The sequence below is a fragment of the Phodopus roborovskii genome, unplaced genomic scaffold, assembly GCF_943737965.1.
Source record: "Phodopus roborovskii unplaced genomic scaffold, PHOROB, whole genome shotgun sequence".
Taxonomy (NCBI): Eukaryota; Metazoa; Chordata; class Mammalia; order Rodentia; family Cricetidae; genus Phodopus; species Phodopus roborovskii.
In genome coordinates this window covers 68305-91011 of record NW_026125410.1, presented here as the reverse complement: position 1 = coordinate 91011, position 22707 = coordinate 68305, and the positions used below count along the sequence as shown (strand labels likewise).

Below are 22707 nucleotides of genomic sequence, written 5' to 3'. Positions count from 1 at the left end.
AAAGAAAAACATCAAAGGCAGAAATCTGAGGTGCACATGTCACTGACTTTCTGTGACTACGAGATATAATGTGTAATGTCTATATAGAAAGTGTGTGAAAGTAAAGATCTTTTTGTGGTTTTGAGCCACCATTGTCACTCCATGTAGGTCAACATGCTAAACCATATATGCTGGTCATTTCCTGGGCAATCTGTTTTAGCTGCTGTTTGCTGGGTGCTAATTGGGGAGTTTTCCACTGGTCCTCTGTAAAACTCAATTAGCCGGAGAAACAGGAAAGACTGCTGGTATTCTCTTACATTTGTTCCAGTCGCCATCGGGTTCCCAAGGTCACACACCACCATCCTGGTCACGTTTTCCATCTTGTACTCACAGCTCCGTGGCCTCAGTCCCTACAACAGGAAAAGAACAACATTGTGGAGTTCAGGGGCAGAATGAGTTACACCCTGCTGCATGCAACATGGGAGGCCTCAGAGCTCCCCTTGATTTCAAACACCTGTGTGGGTCACACTGCACAAAGTTCATCCAGTCCTACACCATTGGCTCAAGAGGAAAAAGGACAACTTAAACTTCTAGGGAAAATGTGTAAACTCATGTTTTGTTTAGGAGTAAAAGGGCCCAAGCAGTATGTATGCAGAAATTGTGTACTTTCACTAATCTTAATGTTTAACTCAGAGCAGTAATATCAAAAAGTGATCAATTATGAACAAAAAGATTTATTGATTACATTACTACTACAAAAGCTAAACAGTGGGAATGCACAGTTAGTATGTCTCCATGGCCAGTTGTAGTGGAATTTCCTCTAACCCAACTTTCTACACATCACAGAGGAAGTTAAAGATGACCCCTTCATTAGATTTTATGTCAGATTCTTCACATATTTAGATGTATTTTTTTTAAAATTAACTTTTTAGGTTAGCATATGGAGGACTAAGTTTCATTATGGCATTTTCTTTCTTCTTTTGAAAAAACACTTGTTTTATTATTGTATGTGTGTGCGTGAGAGAGAGAGAGAGAGAGAGAGAGAGAGAGAGAAAGAGAAAGAGAGAGAGTGTGTATATGTGTGAGAGATGTTTGGGTGGCTTTGAAGGCCAGAAGAGGGTGCGGGATCCCTGGATCTGGAGTTACAGGCATGATCCCATTGAATCCCCTCTCAGCCCCTGTTGAGGTGTTTTTGTATCTATGTGCTATGTACACATTGCTCTCAGTTGTCCCCACAGGCACTGTACCCCATGCCCTCTGATTAAGTTGACAATTTGTGTCTAACTGGTTCTTCCTGTCTCTGCCCCCTCTCTACACCTGACCCTGATTAGAACCTGTGAATACTACAGCTTGAGAAGGTTCTTGTTCTTGTCTGGTTAATTCTCAAGGATGGGCTGATGAGATGGGGCACAGACAGCTTGCTTTGCAGGCTTCTGCCCTTCCCAGGCCCAGCTGTCTTCATACTAAAGCCAGTGGCCTGGAAATCCACCCTTTCCACCCCCATTCTCTTTCCATCTCTCAAAACCTGATGGTGTATTTGACAACTTCTTATATTACTCCATCAGATTGTGGCCTGCCACCTTCACCCCCAAGGATAATATATGGATGGGTTTCACACTGGAGCACCCTTCGGGAAACTTCTGGGAAGTAAGTAGATGAAGGTTCCTGTTGTGATGGTCACTTACTCATCTGTTAGTGCTGCTGAGATTTTTTGTAAGGAAACAATATGAGGTTTTCAAGGAAACGCTTTAGAAATGTTTCCCTAATTTCTTTCTACTGTGGGGATACTGCATCCTTTAATCCTCAACAAAACAAAGGGAAACAAAACAAAATAAAAAAATAAACCCTCCAGTCTCTACATGAGGAATGCTACAGTCAACACATTACAGTCTCAGTGTTTGAGACGGTAAGCATTAGGACCACGGGGCTTCTGGAAGCTGTCCCATCTCTGTTCTCGGTGTCTGGAGCCGAGTTTGCACAAAGCAGCTGAACAGGGTAGAGGCAGCTTACCCACGGTCCCCTAAAGAGGTGACAAGGAAATGCCCACTGTAAGCATCACCCAGGTAGACATGCACAGTCTAGTGAGTGGGTAAGAGCCCAGTGGCTGAACTTGTCTTGACACAAGTTCTTTACAAATACCCTGCACAGGGTTTGGTAGCTATCACACTTCTTTCCAAAGCCGGTAATTTCTTTACTCAAAGGTAGGTTTACCAGGTATGCATCTTTAGAACTGGTAACCAAGAGTAACCAGAGATGTTTCACACTGAGATTATTAATCATGAAGGCAGAATGAACTTAAAAACCCTTTTGAAAGTATATATGCTTCCCCTGGCTGTTACTCAGAGATTTAGTTTCTATAGTTAATATTTTTGACTTGCTTGAAAGGTCACATGCACTTTTAAAAGATTTATTCTTAAATTAAAAATATTTATGTGTTATGAGTGTTTTGCCTATATGTATGTATGTGTCTTGCATGCCTGGTACCGAAAGAGGCCAGAAGAAGGCATTGGATCCCCTGGAGCTGGAACTGGAGCTATGGTTAGTTTCAAGTTAACATGTGGGTGCTAGGAACCAAACCCAGTTCCTCAGCAAGAGAAAGTGCTCATAACTGCTCATCCATCTTGTCAGTTCCCACACGTACATTTCCCCAGCTTTCTACAAATAGTTCTTTGACTCAATTGAAACATTTGCCCTCCCACATCCTCTCCACCCTCTTTCTTTTTTAAAAAAAATCTTTATTTCCTCTCTCTCTGATGAAAAAAGAAACCAATTTTTTATAGACATTTCTAGACTGTTTTTCTCAGTGGTTCCAGGAACATTCTTTTTTGTTCTAATCCATTTATAGCTCTGAGAGCATTATTCACTCCCTTATTCATTCACTGAAAATATTTATCTTGGGGCTGCTACTTTACCAGGTAAAATAAACCCCATGTCCTTACTGAATTTCTAATCATGGTAACAACTCTAACAGGTGAATTGTAGCAAGAAGTGGGAATGCAGTTCCAGAAGATTGGTTTTTTTTTTTCATTAGACAGTAAGTAGGATTTAAGGAAGGTATGCATTCATATTTAAGTAATCAAAGAGAGTATCCTAGAGGAGATAGCATTTCACTAAGCTAAGGGGGAAAGGGCTTATTGGTAGTTCAAAACTGGTGAGATCCAATTGGTTCTGCAATGCAACAGTCAAATAATTTGAGCACACTGGTCAAGTCTCCTTATCTTTGAACTCTGGAACAAATTTGATTCTTCTCTATAAGGTCAATATCATGATCAGGTGAATTCAATGCAGGCAAGAGCTCAGAGCAGTAATCAGACCACATGAGACAAGCCTTTATATAAAAGTTTCTATGCCGAGTTTAGATTTAGAAGTCCCTAAACCTCAGACTCCTTAAAAAAACAAAAGAAATCAGTGCAGTTTAGTCATGTAAGATGTGAAGATCTAGAAATTTACTGCCCAAGAGCCATTGACAGAGGGTTACCAAAAGGTTAGGTAAGCTCTCAGGTGAGATTATGGATAATGCCTGTTACAATGCTTTTAATCAAAGATACAATGATAAGTGCTTTCTGGTGTTTTCCACTCAAATAAATAAATAAATAAATAACTGGATGGATGTTCTAGTAAAAGAACATTCTAAAACAGATGCTTTTTTAAAAACAAAGGCAGGAATTTCTAGGGTAATGTGTATGAAATAAAAACAAAACTTTGAGAGGAACCAAGAAATGTCTAAAGAAACCCCACATTTAAGTTATAGATGTATATACAATTTTCATGTAAGCATTTGTAGGTGACATGCTTCTGTGCTCTCTTTTTAAGAGAGATGTATTTTTAGTGTGTGGTGTGGTGTGTGTGTGCATGTGTGTGTGTGTGTGTGTGTGTGTGTGTGTGTGTGCTGTGTGTGTAGAAATGTGTGTGGAAGCCAGAAGAGGCTATCCGATCACCTGGAGCTGGAGTTCCAGGTGACTATGAGCTGCTCAGCATGGTTGGTGAGATCGAGATCTGAACCCGCGTCTTCTGCAAGAGTAGTTAGTGATCTCGATCCCTGACCCATCTCTTCAGCCTTTCTTCTCTTTTGTGCTCTTTGCTTGCAGAGGTTTTATTATGATATAGCTCTTTCAATTCAGAATAGCCACTGAACACAAGGAATATGTTGGGCAAGTGCTGCACTCTGCTTTTTAGATAAGGAAGAAACTTTAACAGAGAAACAAGCATAAAGGCACCATAACTAGAGGAAGGAGAAAATGGGAAGATGTTAGATCATTCCTTGAAGAAATTAGAATACCAAAGGATGCTGATGGTTGTAGTGGAGGAGGGAAATGCCATGGCAACTGAGAATACTCTTGATAGCAGGGATACTGCCCCTCTATCTGTCCTTCCTGCCCATGAGGATGGATATGAATACTTCCACACCACTGTTTTCAACCACTCTCTTGAGGTGTAATTGATGTGAACATCTTGGTACACGATTTGATGATTGTAGATACTTTTAAATCACTTTCTTCAATAGAAATGCATAATGCTTTTAAGTGTCAAAGATGCTTGATTGCGGGTTGGTTCAATTTTTTTGAATTGAGAAAATAATTCAACTAAAACAAGAATCCATAAGACTAGACAGGTAAATAAAGATTTTTTTTGTTCTCTACTTTTTCTTTTTCTTTCCTTCCTTTCTTCCTTTCTGCCCTCCTTCTCTCCTCCCTTTTCCTTCCCTCCTCCCTTCCTCCTTGCTTCCTTCTTTCTTCTCAAAGCCAGTACAGGTTGGCCTTGAACTTGTGCTCCTTCTGCCTCTCCCTCCCAAGTGCTAGATTATAGGGAGTCACATACACACCAGACTCTTTCTATAGCTTTTTAATAAGAAACTCTTACAACATTACATCAGATGGATCACTTTCCATGACATCGCTTAATCATTAGCCTGTGAATGCCCCTTAGAGAATGTGGTCTTGAGAGACTGGCAGACACATAATAAATTTTAGTTAAATAAACTCATCAGCAAGCATTTATGGAGTGCATATGCCATTCCTATTCCTGTGCAAGAATGTGAAACTTAGTCTCTGCTCTTAATTGAATGTCTCACACATTCCTAAAATGGAGGACTTGTAAATCTATACATTTATAACATTGTTTTTGGTCTATTTGCTTGCTTATTTGTTTGGGTCTTTTTAGTTTGATAGGTAGCTCAGGCAGGTCTTCAACTCATGGATCCTTTTCCCCCAGCCTCCTGGCTGCTGGGATTACATGTGTGTCCCACTGATCTATTTAGGATATTTTTCCAGACAAAGTAATTAAGAACACTTCAGGTTCCCAGGACACACTGAATGGGAAGTGTCCTGTTCTGGTAATGATCTGGGAGGCCATAAATAGCAATGGTGCCTTTTCAATAAACAGCGACATCGAGGACTGGCACACCAGGAAGAAACAGGCCCTTCTCTGGTCACAGTCCTGAAAATGTGGACTCAGAAGAAAGACAAATGTGCTTGTTTCCCTTGCAGTTCCTGTTCAGGCTGTTATCAGTGCGCAGCAGGACAGGGTGTCTCTTCTTCCATCACTAGTAATAAAAACCAGGCCTCCTGTGCTCTGCTTGGAACTTAAAGGAACTCAAAACAAGGCTTGAAAAGTCAGTGAGGGGGTTAGCCTGGGAAATGAGTCATCTGCCTCTTTGACTTGTCTTTTCTTTGCCTTGCTTCATCAGTTCCTGGTCTTTGGCCGATTTATCTTTGTACTGTGGCAGAGAGAGATGCTAATAATTCACAGCCCATCTTCTCCCTGGGTTACTGCTATTATGAGCTGACAAAGGAAGACACCATTCTGATCTCCTGAGTGGGGAAAGACTCAGCCTTGCTGATCAGACTTACTATTACTTGGATTCAAGCCTTACCTTGTTATTCCGCTCAATCCCAACATAATCTGCTTCTTCAGGGATCATGACGAAGAGTTCAGCTTCATAGGCTCCTTCTCCTTCGTTTATTGCATTTATTATGAGCATAAGGTGGTTCTCATCTCCGATAATTATCAGATGCTTATCTCTTAAAAACAGTTTAAGAGTGGTTATGCAACTCAACATCACTGGCTTCATGAATGTATTTCAGAAATTTAAATAATGTATGCCTGTCATGTAAGCACTCAGGAGACTGGGGTGGGAGAACTGGGGGTTTGAGACCATCCTAAACTATTGGACTCCATAGCAACACTGTCTCCAAACAAACCAAGAAAAAAAGATCATGATATAGGAGACAAAAGAAAAAAAAAAAAAAGAAAGAAAGAAAGAAAGAAAGAAAGAAAAAGAAAATGTCAAATGTAAGGCTAAGACTAAGATAGAAGATAGCAGGTCAAGAAGGGCTGGAAGTAAAATTTAAGAGAGCAGTTTCTGAATGGGGAAGGTGGAAAAATGCTCAATGATGTGCATGCAACTATTTAAAAATGTTTTCTAAAAAAATAAAACCAATATATAACATTTGTGGGTTCCAGTGTTGTGTCCTCCCACTGTGACCGATTTGAAGCTATCAACACACTGACCAGAGGGCTAACAAAATTCCTTCAAACTTAACATTTGACTTCGGAGCCAGAATGGATATCTCCCAACTCTTTCCTATCACTGAGAACACACATTAGGGAGAAAGCGAGCTGTAGAGAAAGAAAGAGGGTGTGTTTAGGGCAGATTTGAAAAGGAAAAAACAGGCAGGCAAAATAGGATCTCAAGTGACTGATAGAGGGTTCTGAAGTATTTTAAGGAAATTTTGTTCACTTTGAACTGTAAATGAAACCAATATTTAGAAATGCCCCTCTCACTTTTAGCTCCCACTTAAGGCTATTGCTTTTGACACTTAGTAAATTGTGAACATTGGGGCAAGTCCCCTTGAGAGATTACCACAAGGATTCCAAACCCTGGCAGTGCAGGGGTCCCTGGGAGAGAGGAGCACCCCTACTCCTATTTCTTCCACAACATAACAATGCAATTACCAGCTCTGGAGTCAGGGCTTGACATTACTGGCAGCTGTGAAGCCCTTTGATTCTCATTTGACTCTCTGACACTTTCTGCTCGACTCCCCAGTGTGTCTTTTAAGTCCTCCCCCCCCAAGTAAATTAAAATTAATTTTGTTTTGACAGTTTTAAGGAGGCCTTTGAGTCATGGGGTGCTGCAAAAACAAGTTTGGTTAAGGTGTGAACTGAACTGGCTTGTCTGAACCCTTCCCCACTTGACTGAGCTAGGTAAATGCAACCTGAGCCACACCACACATGAGTTTACTTTCAACAGAAAACGCTTTTACGCCCCCCCACTACTGCTGAAAGATGAAATGGCCCAGGCAAGATCTTAGGGTGTGTCACTTGACACCAGTGACAGAGGACTGAGCAGACCAGAGGTAAATCCAAAGTGTGGCCACTCTCAAGAATTTCACGCATCACTTCCCCTATGCTCCTCCACCCCCAGTTCTTGGAAGAATATAGTTTCTCAGAAGAAGCTCTAAGTAAACACCCATGGACCACCAGGTGGGATGCACACGTTTATTTATTTAGACTTACGGTCTAGCGGACAGCTTCAAGTCGGGAACACACAGATTGTCTTCCCCACAGTCCACCAGGATGTGAGCCTGTGTTGAACAAGTGGGGCATCAGAAAGAATCCATGAAAACTCAAGTCAGATCTGTTCTCTTGAAGATTCTAAAGATTTTTATTAATGAAACCAAAGCTTCCATTTCACTGTACAGGGGCCTGGCCAACTCCATACTCTGTGATGTTAAGTGATCTCTTGACAGAGACTTATTTTATAGCCCATTTCCGGTTTGTGCTGAAATGTCTGTCGATGATGCTAACTGGGACTATTCTTAGGATTACTTCCTATCTTGCTTCCATGGCTGCTGCATGGGAACACATTAAATCTTAGTTGTAGAAAGGGAAAGGCTTCCAAAATCACAATGAGGAAATAGGCTAGGAACATGTCCCTAAGGATATATACCTCTGTGCACAGATGGAAATAAAAGGGACAAGCATTCATCTTCAGGCCACAGGAGCAACTCTCTCCAGAGAATGGTAGCGAAAATGCCTTCAGACTTTTGCATCAAGGACTTACCTGCTCAGTAACTACATTGTCCCTGTAGTGGTTTAAAATTGGTCTCACTTCCAGGCCATCTTTAAAAATAGAGTCATCCAAACTGTAGTTCAGGCTAATGTTGATTGGAGATAATTTATCTCGAAATTCAGTTTCATCCTAGGAAAAATAATCACCAACTCAAGCCCACAAAATGACTATAAGATGTTAGTGTGTGACAAGCAGGCAACACTGGATCCTATTTGCATTAGTGAATGACAATATTCACTGTAACAGGCCAAATTGGGTGCTCATGTATGTGGTCTGCAGTGGGCAACATAAATAAGGCATGTTCTGTGATAAAATCACCTACAGCCAAGGCTTCCTTGGGATACTCTAGAGCAATGGTTCTCAACCTGTGGGTCATGACACCTTTAGTCATGACCTTTAAGGAGTTGAATGACCCTTTCACAGGGGTCGAGTATCAGATAGCCTGCATATCAGGTATTTACATTACAATTCATAGGTTCATAACATTAGCAACATTACAGTTATGAAGTAACAACAAAAATAATTTTATGGTTAGGGTCACTACAACATGAGGAACTTTATTAAAGAGTCACAGCATCAGGAAGGTTGAGAACCACTGCTCTAGAAGAAATCTTCAGGTAGCCCAGATTCCACACTTGACACAACATAGCTCAAGTCATCAAGTAAGACATACACCATAAATGCCAGAGAGCATCCAGAGTCGAGATGTTTGGTTTGTTTTGTTTCGGTGAAGTTGCCGGAAGGTTCTTGGTTTCAGAGGAAGAAAACATTTTACTTCTTGCTCCCCTTTGTTACTTCTTTAAGTAATTTCATGAACTTCAATATCAGAAGTTCTCCTGGGGTGAGGAGAAAGCAGCAAGCTCTAAGCATGCAACTAGCATCCCACCCTTCAGTGTGCTAGCCAAGGCTATACTAAGATTGTGTGTGTGTGTGTGTGTGTGTGTGTGTGTGTGTGTGTGTGTGTGTATGGGGGAGGGGGATCATGTGCCTGGCTTCTCATTCTCGAGTGTAGTTGTGAACCTTTGCTCCTCACTGGGGTTCTCCATTAGCCAAGTCCCTGATGGGAGGAGGAGAAACGGAACTACTGACCACCATTTAACAACTGGGTCTTAGATAGTTTGCATTTTAAATTTCATGAGAATTTGTAAAAACACATCACCTTTAAAACACACAATTACAAGTTATTTTTAATGAAAGTTTGGTTGTCTAAATGTTTCCCCAAGCCAGCTCTCAGTGCATCCTAATCTAATAGGACATATTCACATAGGATTAAAAAAAAAATCAAATAAATTGTGTTGAACTTTTATGTATGGGGGAGGGGAGGCAGCTAGAAATGAAAGTCACCTGAGTTAAGTGCTATTCTAAATATTTTGTTCAAAGTTAAAAAAGAAGAAGAAGCCTTAGAAATTAATAGCAACAAATCATTGGGTTAGTTGAAGTCAAGGTCAGCAAGAAGTATTCAACCTTAAATTAGAGTTTCCTCCCAGGAAAATGAAAGAAGTTGGGAGGTCTGTGGCAAGTGTGATGGTTAACTAGATAGACACGGTTGCGATTTGGATTTGAATGTGAGATGCCCCAGAAATGGTTTCCAGAAAACTTACTCGAAGGTAAACGATAAAATCCTGGCAGTGGAGGGATCTCTGCTGCTTTATCACAAAGGGAGAGGTGAGATGGGGCTGGTGGTTGTGGAGGAAGAGTGTCCGCTTGATGGCTCCTTTTTGCTTCAGGAAGTCTAGTTGCACCTCAGCCACCAGAGCTAGAGGACAAAGAGAGGGTAGACAATGTCACAGGAGGAAAAGTATTGGGAACATAGTGGAACATAGTGCTGTTGGGCAGGGGGCAGGGACTCATTACAAGTGGTTTACTTTGGAATTCTTTGCAAAGTTGGATCAAATGAAGGACTATTGAAAAAAATTACTGCCCAGTATATAACTGTCTGTGGTTTTCCATGCATGTGTGGTATATATGTATGAGCACATGTGTTTATATGTGCCCATTTGTGTATGTGTAAGTATGTGTGCAAGTGGAAGCAGAGGTTGGCACTGGGGACCTTACTTAATTACCCCTAACCACTTATTTTTTGAGGCAGGGTCACTCACTGAGCCTGGAGCTTGCCAGTTTGGCTAGAATGATGAGCTCCAGCATTCAGATTACAGAGGCATCTGCCTTATTTGGCTTTTATATAGTAGTGAGGAACCAAACTTAGGTCCTCATGCTTGCACAGTAAGCACTTTATAGCCAAGTTATCTCCCTAGCCCACATTTTGTAACATATATATATATATATATATATATATATATATATATATAAAACATTTCACTTTCCCAACAATTATTTTTTGTAGCTAATGCCCACATTGAAAGTAGTATTAATTAGAAAAAATTTTAAATGTATAATATAAATTTGAGTTTTAATAAAGGATCCTTTAGTTTTCTACTGTCTGTACCAAGAAATATGTCATGTTTTCTTTGCATAGGACAGCATAAAAAATAAAAAATGTGCTCACCTATTGTATTTGAAATGCTCTGGCCTGCTATAGATGCACAGACTCTTAAAGAAAAGCTGTGGGAAAACAGTAGTCAGTAATTTGTTGGTTAATAAAGTTCTGAATCCGAGAGAGAAATCTTTCTTCCCCTCCTTCCAACAAAATGAACACATCATTTGTTTCATTACATAAACATACAAAAGTGTATGCACACACACACACACACACTCACCATCTTGACATACAATACTAATACAATCGGCACAAGGAGCTTTGCATAGCAAGGCAAATCCTTGAAAATATTGGTAGAGATTTAATCAATTGATCAATAACACCCACTGTCTTTATGCAATGAATACATAGGAAGATTTTCCTTGGGCCATGAAGAACTGTACAACAGGGCAGGGAAATGTTATGCAAAAGCATGGACAACAGCAAAAGCAAGGTTCCATTTGAGGCAACTGAAGACTTTTTTCAGTGTAGTTAGAGCTTCCGGCAAGCTGAGGTCAGCTGGTTTGGTTGATAGGTGGCGAACAGGGCTTTGAAGTCATGGTAAGGTGTGTGAATTTAATCTTACTCATGGAACAACATGCTGATCTTAACATCAGTCAGTGGCACTGCTAGGAGGAGAGTGGAACTCGGCATCTTGTGACAAGTGATAATATGGTGGTGAGGGAGAGAAGAGAGGGGGACTTGACCCAAGTGTACACAGTGACATGGGTGTAAAGACAGTGACAGCTGAAGACACTTTGTAATCTTCCCTTCAGTGTGCACTAACCACCATCCAAGAAATGTTTGTGGTGATTGTCCCATGACCTGAACTTGCCCTGGGATATGACCACAGACTGGATGAGAGGTCTTTACTTGTTGCCACCCAACTTTCTTAAATATCCTCACCTCCCTCCTGAAACAGTCTAACAAGCCAGGATTGTCGCCAGGGCCTGTGCTCATTGCTAAGAAAGTAAAGATGTGAGAGAATAGATGATTTAGTGACAGTCTTAAAATTTTTGTAATAAAACTCTAGTATGATCGGAGTATTTCTATGTAATTCAAAAGAAGTAGATACTATCCAAAAATGCTATAATTGGATGTCAGCTTCCTGTGTCAAAAGTAACAACAATGTGTCACATCTGGGATTCATCTATCTATCTCCATGACCTCAATCAATGTCTCCCTTCAGGGTAAGTAATTCGCCACACACCATTTAGCCAAAAGTTTCCTGAGATGTCTGTGCTATTACAAGTGTTTATACCACTTCCCCAGAGAAATCACAATTGCAGCCCACTTCTCCTTTAATTAGAATTATTCACAGAAGGTGGGTAAGAAACTATATCTTTAAATTTTCTGACATGGATTTTTTTATGTCCAGTTTTTCCATAAGAACTTGGTATGTGTTACCATTGTCCACTGACCATTCTTCATCATAGACAAAGCTTTGGCAAAATAATTCTACATTTATGCCCAAATTATCAATATATAAAATTAAAATAAATTTATATACATTAATTGCTTTATACAACATGAAGCAATATAGATTTCACAAAGAAAGTTGCAGCTATGAAAACGGATGTTGAGTCTTTGGAAAGAAGGAATTTGATAAATGATGTCAGCTGAAGGCTTTATCTTAGTTTATAAAGTATGTCAGAGTACATTTATATTTCTTTCTTAGTTCTCCCTTTCTGTTACTTCAACATCATTAACAATCGGATGATCTTGACTTTTTTTATTCAAATTTAATATAACTGCTATAGCCTGCTACATTATTAATAGTAGCATTTCAACTTGAACCCACCAGTTTAAGATGGCTTTGGTTAAAATTTCTTTCCATAGTTCTGTTCTAAATTAAAAAGAAAATTTCAAAATTCTACAGCAGTGGATGACCATATCCATTTTAAATACAGAAAAATATTTGTTATCTAGATCTATAGCTATATAGTAAAGAACCAGGTCCATTCTAAGCTCAATACATAATTATGAATTGTATCAGGCAAAATTATAACTTAATTTGAAATATAATTTCAAGCTATGATTTATGTTCAAATACAGCAAATCCCATTAGTCTCAACATTATTTTTTATTGAAAAAATAAAACAAAGCCAAACAAAAACTACATGCAATCAACTGAGCATCCTCATTGTGTATATCCAAATGAAACTATCAGCAGACAGGCTTCTATACATAGAAGGCAGGATGTATACAACATGATTCTCACACTATTTGCCCACCCCATCCATGAACCAGTGGATAATGAGCTTGTAGTGTAACTCTGCTCATGGATGTGTATGATGAGAAATGAGATAAATGTGAAATCTGATTTCAAAATACAAAGCCAGATGTGGGAGATGCTCAGTGGTTCAGTGCTTGCTGAGCAAGCATGAACAATCTGGATTTGGATCACAAAGATCCAAATGACCCCACCCCCCCCATGCCCAACAGCAATCATCCCAGGGCTGGGTTTGGGGTGGAGAAGAGGTACAAAGACAGGTGATTCTAGGTCAGTGGTTCTCAGCCTGTGGGTCAAGATCCCCTTGGGGGTTAAATGACCCTTTCACACTGGTCTTATATAAGATATCATGTTAGATATTTACATTATGATTCATAGCAGTAGCAAAATTACAGTTATGAGGTAGCAATGAAAATAATTTTTTGGTTGGGGGTCACCACAACATGAGAAACTATAATAAAGGGTTGCAGTGTTAGGAAGGTTGAGAACCACTCAGTGCTCTAGGGCTTTGGGCCAGCTAGACAGCTGGAGTAGCCTAATGAATGAGACAGGTTCAATGAGAGATCCTGTCTCAAGACTAAGATGGAGCTTGATTATGGAAGATACCTGATATCATCCTGTGGCCACTATACACCTGTGTGCACACACTCATATGTAGATATGCACAAATACAAATACACACACACAGACACACGTATACACATTCATACAAACACTATGCATATGCACAAAACAACAGTGGAAGTAGAAAGCAAACAACCACTCTTTCTAATTTATCTGTTATTGTCCATGTATGTCCTTGATGCATGTGTGTTGGGGACCACACAGGCCATGGAGCTCATGTGGGGATTAGAGGGCAATTATATATAATTGATTTTCCTTCCACTTTGCTTTGGTTCTGGGGATTGAATTCTGGTCCCAAGGCCTGTGTGGCAAGTTCCTTTACCAGTTGACCCATCTTATTGGCCCAACTATTATCAATTCAACTCTACTTTAATGATGAAAAGTATATGATTTTACAGGATGTCATTCATATCTAAAAAACCTCTTTTCTCAGATTGGACATGTAGTTTATGTTTATAAAACAGAAAAAAAAAGTTTTTTCTCATTAGTAACCAATTATCTTAATATTTATTATGCTGAATCTCACTTCCTTTTTTCTAACTAAGAAATGCCAACAGCAGATATTTTATAAAACCAGACAGCTCACTGAATAACACAAAAATCCACATGGAAAGAAGTGTGAAATGATTTGTGAGTTTGCAAAAGGGTTCATCTGCAGTGCAAGCTCATGCCAAATCAGCCCAGTGCCACATGGAAGATGCTTTTCAAGCACTCTGGGTAAATGGCATGAAACATTCTACAGGAGTAAGCTGTTTGCTTCCTGTCTTTTGTCTGTCTGGTTGGTTGGGGTTCTTAGGATAAAATGCAGGGCACTCTACCACCGAGATATACCCCCAATCTCCAACTTTGTCTTTCAATATTCTGCATGAAAACTTTTGCACTTGAAAATTAAGTATTTTCAGAAAAGGATATAATAGAATTAAGTAACAGTAATAGGGTAGAATTAAGTAACAGTAGAATAATTTGTTCATAGAACAAAGTATATTTTATCTTAGTAACATGACCCTAAACGACAAGGGGATGGTTGGCAAAAGGAAAGGCATTAGCTGAGGGGCTACTGGCAGTTGATGGCAGCCTGGATAGCTTTTCCTCAGCAGTGTGAACCATGGTGGGTTTCCATTGCCCTAAGGATAATACCAACCATGCCCATGCCTATATCAGCAGCACTAACTGGACTCAGTGGGATAAATAAATAACTGCAAAAGGAGTACATCAAGTTGTGAGGGAGGTGTGATGAGGGACCAGGGGCAATTGGGTTATGATCAAGATATATTCTATACATGTATGAACATTTTCAAAGATTAAATTTTTTTCTCTGAACAAAAGCAAAATGTCCTGTATTCTTTTGAAAAAGACTTCAACCTCTTTTTTTTTTAATTCACAAAACTAAACTCTTTAGGAAAAAATCATTTATTTCAAGATAAACACATTCTATATTGGAATGCTGCCATCCTACTTAACAGAATGCAGTGTAGAAACCAACAGTTTTGAAGGTGTGAACAGAGGGTTCCTTGGAGAATATTAGAGTTTTAATGCTCACAGCCAAACGGCACTCGCAGCTCATTTAGTGTTCATTTAATCACTGCCAGGCAATGGCGAAACACTGGCTCGATCACATATTCTCTCAGATCAGGTTTTCATTATACTATTTTATGGTTTAAAACCATTTTAAAGTTTGCTCGGGGCATTTCCCAACTGCTTTCAAAGGCAGTTAAATGAGAGGACAACCCTTCCCACATAGGGAACCCCTCACAACAGGATGTTTTGCAAGAATTCTTCTGGAACCTGGAGCTCTCTACCCACCCCCATAGCTTTGACTCCCACAGGAACTCCTGTCAAAAGGCCAACAGCAGTATGCTATGATGTGCTGGAAATAGCTTCCCTGGGTCAAGGATGGCTCGTTCTTTATTCTGAAATTTTCATGAACTGAACTGTCACCCTGTAAAATGAAGGTGAATCTCGAAGACCCTTGTTAATTTTCTGATATCTGGGACCTCCACACTAACAAACAAACTGTTATTTTTTCTTGGGATATATTATAACCCAGTTCCATTTTGACATTTCATGTGACAGTCATAAGTCAAAAGCTGGGTAATTATGTTTCCTATTTTTCTTTTTTTATCCTTATAATACCATGGTCATAAGAACAGGTCAGTTCTTTTGAACAACATTGACCTTCTGTCCAGTTGTACATGCCCAATGTACAAAACTGCTATTTTCAGCACATGAAGCTAAGTAATTCGGACTAGTTTATTTACTTTAAAAAGAGACACAATGGATCTCAAAAGTGATATCCACGATAAATGCAAAAAGTAAGAATCAAGATAATTTGGAGTGGTTTTGGATACATTTAGTGTGCTAAGAAGCTTAACTGAAATTTCCCAGTTTTTTTGAAATCTCAGAGCCTGTAGGTTAGAGCACTGGCCTTTGTCTAAGCCCAGAGTCTGAGCATAGCACCACATCACCATCCTCTGCAAAGACTCAGTCTTTGCTGCTCAGTTTTGGTCTTGAAAATTTTCCTGAATATGGAGTATACATGATCTCAGGCCCTACCCCAGACTTTTCACAACCAAATCTGCAGTTTTTAAAAAACCAAGATCCAGGAAATTAAACACCATGTTAGAATGTGTAGAGAACTGGGCTAACTTACCAGGCTACAGGTGCTGGGAATTCTGGAATCTGGCAAGTTTTATTTTCAAGGTTGATAATCATTGGGTGCAGCAGAAGTTGGGCATCCACTGTCACAACTGGCCTTGCTCTGTAGGGAGAAAGCTGGGGCATGAGTGGAATCTTTTCCTGATGAATGGAACTCTTCTTCTAAAGGGCATTGCCAACATACCTGGCCTTGCACAATCAATTCTGCTCTTGGCATGAACAATTGGGCGCCACGCTCAAACAATACCCTTTAAACCATCTGAGAGCAGAGAGCGTTAAACAAAAGGTTCTGGAGGTCTGTCAGTCAAGAACATTACATCCATTGACCTGATTTCTTTCTGGAGTGGACTCACTATATTGTCATAATATAATGTGGTTATAATACAGCTCCATGACTTTCTTGGAGCCCTGTGTCCATATGTGAGGAGACATATTTTATTTAAAGATTTGTTTTATTTTTGCTTATATGTATGGCATGTGTATGTACACATGCTGGTGACTGTGAAATGCAGGGAGGCTATAAGGTGTCCTGGAACTGGAGTTGTAGATAGTTGGGAGCAACCCCATGTGGGATATGGGAATCAAACTTGGATCTTCTGCAGGAACAGCAAGCTCTCTCAACTATTAAGCCATCTCTCCAACTCCAAGATACATTGACTCATAATAAGTACTTGAGGCTTTTGAATTTTGTTGGCTCAATGATAAGTTTTCAACTTGATTGATAATTTTCTATCTAAGCTTTGCAGGTTTAAGAGCACATAAAAGTGGGTTTACAGGACAATTCTGTACCTCATCCAGAGAACTGGTTTGCAATCCTGTCTGTGCAATGTAATTACTCAGGGAACTTCCAAACAAACAGTATGCCCAGACATCATCATGGGTCAATAGAACTAGAAACTTTGGGTTAAGGGCCAGGGTTGGAATTTCAAACACTTCTCAGGTGATTCTAATGGTAGTATCTAAGGTGAGGGATGGATGTGAGTGCCATTGTAGCCACTCTAGAGAGGGTAACAAGACAAGAGAGTAAATTATAGAGCAGGAGAGTGGAGAAGTTTTTGAAACTTCATTATAAGCAATACTTGCTGGGAGCCAAAATCTCCAAAGTGTCCCACTAATGCAATGCTGAATAGGTTTCTTCTGACAGCCAGAAGGGAGGGTCATGTCAAGGGGCAAAATGCTGTGCAAGCTACTTCAGTTTCATGATAACAACAGGGGTGTCACTGGGATTTCTTGCCAGACTCTTGATGTTACTGTCCTGTGTTATTTTGTTTTCAAAACTGCATTGGGGGTGGGGGACTACAATGATAAAATGGTCATACAAGATATTTGCTGTGACAATCACCTTTGAGAAGAAAGGGGAGTGAGTGGAGGAAATGGGGGTGATAATCCCCTCAAAGTTGGAGAAGAAGGTTCTGGCATGGATATTGGGGTGTTCTTTGGCAGAGCTTCCTGTGACAGGATTGTCTCCAAGGACTGGCATGCATTTGTGTCCTGTGCCAGAAATTGGCTGGAGCAGCTCATGGAAAATATGAGATTGGCATGGAGTTATGGTAGATTTGGAATGTGGCAGACAGCAGGATTCTTGGTGTGGTATAAATTTATGGCCATAATAAGTCTAAGCCTCTTACTTCAGAGGTGATGGGATTTTCAGCTCTCAGATTCTCTGTATCCTAAGTGAGAATAGCTGACACAAATCAGTTATTGGGGTTGAGGAAGAAAAGCTTGCTGGTTTGAGAAAAGCTAACCTTTGGGCCTCTCTGGAAGTTATCCACATTAGCATCACATGCCTTGGACACCTGCACATGCAGGTATGTATACAGGCATTCATGTATGATTTTGTCTTGAAATCCTGACCTAGTTCCTTGGATTCATATTAAACATTTTGAGAAAGCTCAACTACCTAACCAGTTATTACTTAACGTAATTTGCATACAGATCCTCACCTTTGAACAGAAGTAATCTCCTAAGGTATGTATTGTAATCCTAGTTTATAAATGATAACCAGAGGCTTGGAAGGGGACATGACAATGATTCTCAACCTGTGGGTCATGACCCCCTAGGTAAACCTCTATCTCCAAATGATTCATAACAGTAGCAAGAGTACAGTTATAAAGTAGCGATGAAAATCATTTTATGGTTGGGGGTCACCACAACATGAGGAACTGTATTAAAGGGTTGTAGCATTAGGAAGGTTGAGAACCACTGCTATAGGAGTTTTCCCCCAAATGACTGAACAGTTAGCATGTGGAAGGGTCAGGTTTTGAACCCAGGTATGTTGTATTAGTGCTGCTGCAGGCTTGCTTCTAGAGGGGATGTATGACTCCTGGCATGTTCTATTCCCAGCTTCTTGTCCACACTTAGATGTAGCAGTGAGGGTAAATTCTCCCTGCCACAATTCTGTCCTGTATTTATGGACATTGATGACTCCCAAAGCATAGATAGTTCAAGTTCAGACCCATCTAAAACATGGCCCATCTTCTGATGTGAAGAGTTTAATGCCTTAATGTCAGTTATATTGTTAGGATCTGAAGGTTTGCTCACAAAGCATGAGAATAAAAATATGTAGAAATAGGAGAAACATGCAAAACAGAAGGAAAAATACACCTACAATTTTAAAAGGACAAAGGAACATTCTTCAGGATAAACAGGTGGAATAGGTCTTTGGAGCCTTAGAGGCAAAACTACCAACGTGAGGAAAATACATTTAAAACAGATGAATATTTACATACCAGCAACCACATACCTGTAGACAGCTACTTTCCCTTTTCCAAATGCTCCTACAAGTAAATCTTAAAAAAAAAAAACAAAAAAGCAAAAGCAAAATACATGCATAAGTTTTTAGAAGCAATCAAACATTCCTAATTCAAAAACCCCAGAAATGTTCCCACAACCTGAAACTTTTTGGGCACCAACATGATGCTACAAGTGAAAATTTGTTTTATGTTCAAAATATTAAATATTTAAAAAAATAAAAGTACCTTCAGGCTGTGTGTATATGGTATGTAAAACAAATTAAATGCATTTTGTGTACATGCTGGGGTCCCATCTCTAGATCTCTCACTATGTGCATGTGCATATTTCACAACCAGAAAAGAGAATAAGCAGACCCCTCAAGACTCCTGTCCCATGCGTTTCTAAGAAGGGAGGCTCAGCCTTATCTTCACTAAGCTCAAAGTCTGAAGCAATAAGTACAATGTCCCAGGGTGCCAAATGCACAGAGAAACCATAAAAACAGGAAGAGTTCACACAGCTCTTATGACAGTTTGGAGGACTCTGGGGCTTCAGTGTAAGGACAATATGGCACATGAATGAGTGGCTTTCAAATACCTTCTGATTCAGATATGCTTGCAAACTCAATATGGTATCGTTTTACTCATTCTCTAGATTCAAGGCAGATGACCCAAGAAAAGGCAAAGGGGAAAAGTGCAAGTTGAGGACTATAGGCCTGACCCATTATACATGCTGTCTTATTTCACTCTTACCAAGGACAACCCTAGAAAGCAAGAATCATTGCCTACAAAGGAGCACAGTCTGAGTGTCTTTCTGAGACCACCTCCCCCTCTTTCCGGAGAGTGTGGTTAATAAGTATTGTTTTGGTGAAGCAGCCTACACCACATGAAATAACTGAAATATTATTCTGATGATCTTCAGTAACAATAGTAACAGTAAATAGCACACAGACAGTCCAGTATTTTAACAAAAATTCTCTCCAATGATTTCTAAGAGGCAATTTGAAAGTTTAACCAGCAGTGTAGCTTATAGAGAAATACACTGAATATTAAGATATTTACATGATAGTCATATGACCAGGTCAGATGTATATCTGAGTGACAGCAATAGTGAACTCTTGGACTCTTTGAGGGGACAAACTGTCTGAGTGGTTTGTCCCACCTAGGCAAAGTAGTCTATCTCTATCTAATTCACAGTTGTAATTATTGGTGGAAAAGGACAAAATTAGAAATGACACTGGCTACATCTACAGAATGTACAGAGAGTGAACTTTGGAGGAACATGGGCTGTAGAGTGAAACATGCACAGTTCAAACTATAATTGGTTAATTCTAGTGAAAGAGAAAGATGAGTAGGGAGATGAGGAGGATTCTTAGCTTGTCATGCTACAAGGAGGATGATAGAGGAATTAAATGGGTGCAAAGGGATTTTACAGCAAAATGACTTGGTGCCACACTGTCTTGACAGTCATTTTTCTGTCTGGTTCTTTCTGTCAGGTTTACTCCTGGGAATAGGATTACTCACTTAGGGCTGGGAGCTGGAACTGGGCAATAGACATGCAGGGTCCCTGTCCAAATGGGTTCACTTGGAGGTGTATCCCTCTAGTCTCCAGCCAAAGAAAGCCATAGCTACCTACAGTGACATCCAGATTTGTGATTCTCCTCATTGCATCCATCCTTTCTGAAAGGATGCTTCCTTCATCCTTTCCTTATCAATGTTTTACAGGCTAATTCCTTCAATGCACAATTTGTTTTCTAGTTCTTGGTTTAATGTCTTCCTGGAGGGGAAAACTCAGTCTAAGATACAATAATTCTCATTGAATATTTTCTCTTAAGAAATGGGTTCAAACATATCCAAGATTAAAACCTGAGACAAAGCTGTTCTGTTTTGTAAACACAGTCTGGAATAGGAAAATAGGACTTGATTCTGAGGTGGCACTGTGCATATTATTGTTTGAGAAAGTCAAACACAGGTCATCTAAAGAGAGCCATGAATTAAAGAAACATCTGGAAAGGGAGCTGCAGCTTAGCCAGTTCCTGCATGATGCCTTTGTTTGTAAGTCTCCCAGTTTTAAATGCTGTCTCAATGACTTACATTAGAATTTCAACTTCCCTGACTACTTTCGCACATATTCTTTGTTACAGGTGCCTCCTTGAGGATACTAGTGCATTTTTTAACTGCCGCATTAAGTGAGTACACATTAAGAACATGAACTTTTCTTGATGTGTACTCATAGGCTCCAAACCTGAGATGAGTGTCACATGGGCAGTCTCACTTGAATCTGCAACTGTTGCCATGACAGCAGATGGACACTCTATTACGCAAACTGATTCAAGAGGGATTGTGAGCTTTGCTTTTGGCACTAAGAAAAGTGAAATATTTATATCCAAATATTGGACCTTGGACATAAGGACATGAACTTAAAAATTGTATTTGAAGTGTCTCAAAGGGTCAGAGTCCTTGCCCCACAAGCATGAGGGCCTGCACTTGAATCCCCAGTACCATGTTAAAACAATAACAACAAAAAACAACAAAACAAAAACCAAAAACCAGACAATATTCTGTATACTGTAACACCATCATTGGGAAACAGACACAGGTGGATCCCAAGAACTCAATGACCTGCCAGCTTAGAAGAAATTATAAGCTTATACTTTGGTGAGAAGGCCGTAAGATGGGCAGCAATTGAGGAAGACAACCAATGTCCTTTACTGGCCTTTTCATGGCCATGTATGCACGAGAATACACCACACACATACACATGTACATACCATTATAATGAGCACACACACACACACACACACACACACAAGAAAGAGAGAATTATCTGATAAAAATTAAAGTGAAAGAACATGAGATTATAAACCCTTCTATGGCAGGAATTCTTGAGTTTGCATAGTCAAAGACTTAATGCAATAAATGAAAAAGGAAATAAATTTTTGCTTCTGGTAAGATCAGGCCAGATGCAAAATCAAGACCTGCAGCTTCCTGCCAAGTAAGAGCATGAATGCAACTGTGATCACATTCTAAAGGTAAGCAGCAGGAAGGGCTGCAACACTTATGCAAATAGGTTAGTGGGAACCAGGGCGGGATTCTGCTGTTTCTATGTGCCCTTGGCTGTCCTGGAAGAAGTGTACTCATGTACACATACCCTCCCAAGTCTAGAGAGTGGCACAGAGGCTCCGCCACAGTCAGATTGTCATTAGAGCTAAGAATCCCAGAGACAAAGACAAAGGAGAGGATTGACCCTTTAGGCACACTGTATTTCCTCTGCTACAGAGACAGAATTTTCCATCTCTGGGAAAATGAAATTAATAGGCAAAATAGGCCCAAATTTTCTTTATGAGAATATAGCCACAGCTATTCAGAGGCCAAGAAAACAGTTGTCTACCAGAGAAGCTTGCGTGTCTTTTGAGACCCCCATCTTGGTATTGTGCCTGCTGGAAAAGGCTGGAATCATTCATGCACAGGATCCCAAGTTGGACAGATCTCCCTAAGGGAGGAGAATTGATTTGCTGGTTTCATTTCTAACCAATCTGTCTTTCTAAAACATGGGACTGGTTTTGATAAGTACCGTACAGATTCTCCTTTTTCTCTCTGCTTCTCTGTATCGCACAGATATAGATGGATGTTCGTGTGTGCATCCTCTTATATATTTATGTATCATTTATGTCCACTGGAAGACATGATTGTATGTATATGCATATTTGAATATGTATATATGCATCACAAATATGTATGCATATCCAGAAGCAATACTCTTTAAGTACTCCTACACAACTCTGACTAAGTGGGAGTCAGTTTTATCTTTCTACCATGTTGTTCTCAGAAGTCTAATTCCTATCATCAAGCTTGACTGCAAACACCTTTATCCACTGAACCATGTCACCAGCTCCGTGGTTTAGGTGATGAAATGATGTTCTGGAGGCAAAGTAATTTT

The 22707-nt window shown here is 39.9% G+C and overlaps 1 protein-coding gene across 1 annotated transcript in view; it reads right to left on the bottom strand.

The window, feature by feature from the left end:
• LOC127215285 (integrin alpha-8) overlaps positions 1 to 22707 on the bottom strand; it is a gene marked incomplete at its 5' end in the record, with an annotated part of 131197 nt that overhangs the window by 54778 nt on the left and 53712 nt on the right. Inside the window, 8 exons of the mRNA XM_051175660.1 lie at positions 297 to 389; positions 5852 to 5999; positions 7495 to 7562; positions 8042 to 8179; positions 9652 to 9806; positions 10557 to 10612; positions 16034 to 16141; positions 18782 to 18827. Of these exons, the coding sequence (XP_051031617.1) occupies positions 297 to 389; positions 5852 to 5999; positions 7495 to 7562; positions 8042 to 8179; positions 9652 to 9806; positions 10557 to 10612; positions 16034 to 16141; positions 18782 to 18827 (812 nt within the window). The remainder of the gene's footprint in view (positions 1 to 296; positions 390 to 5851; positions 6000 to 7494; positions 7563 to 8041; positions 8180 to 9651; positions 9807 to 10556; positions 10613 to 16033; positions 16142 to 18781; positions 18828 to 22707) is intronic.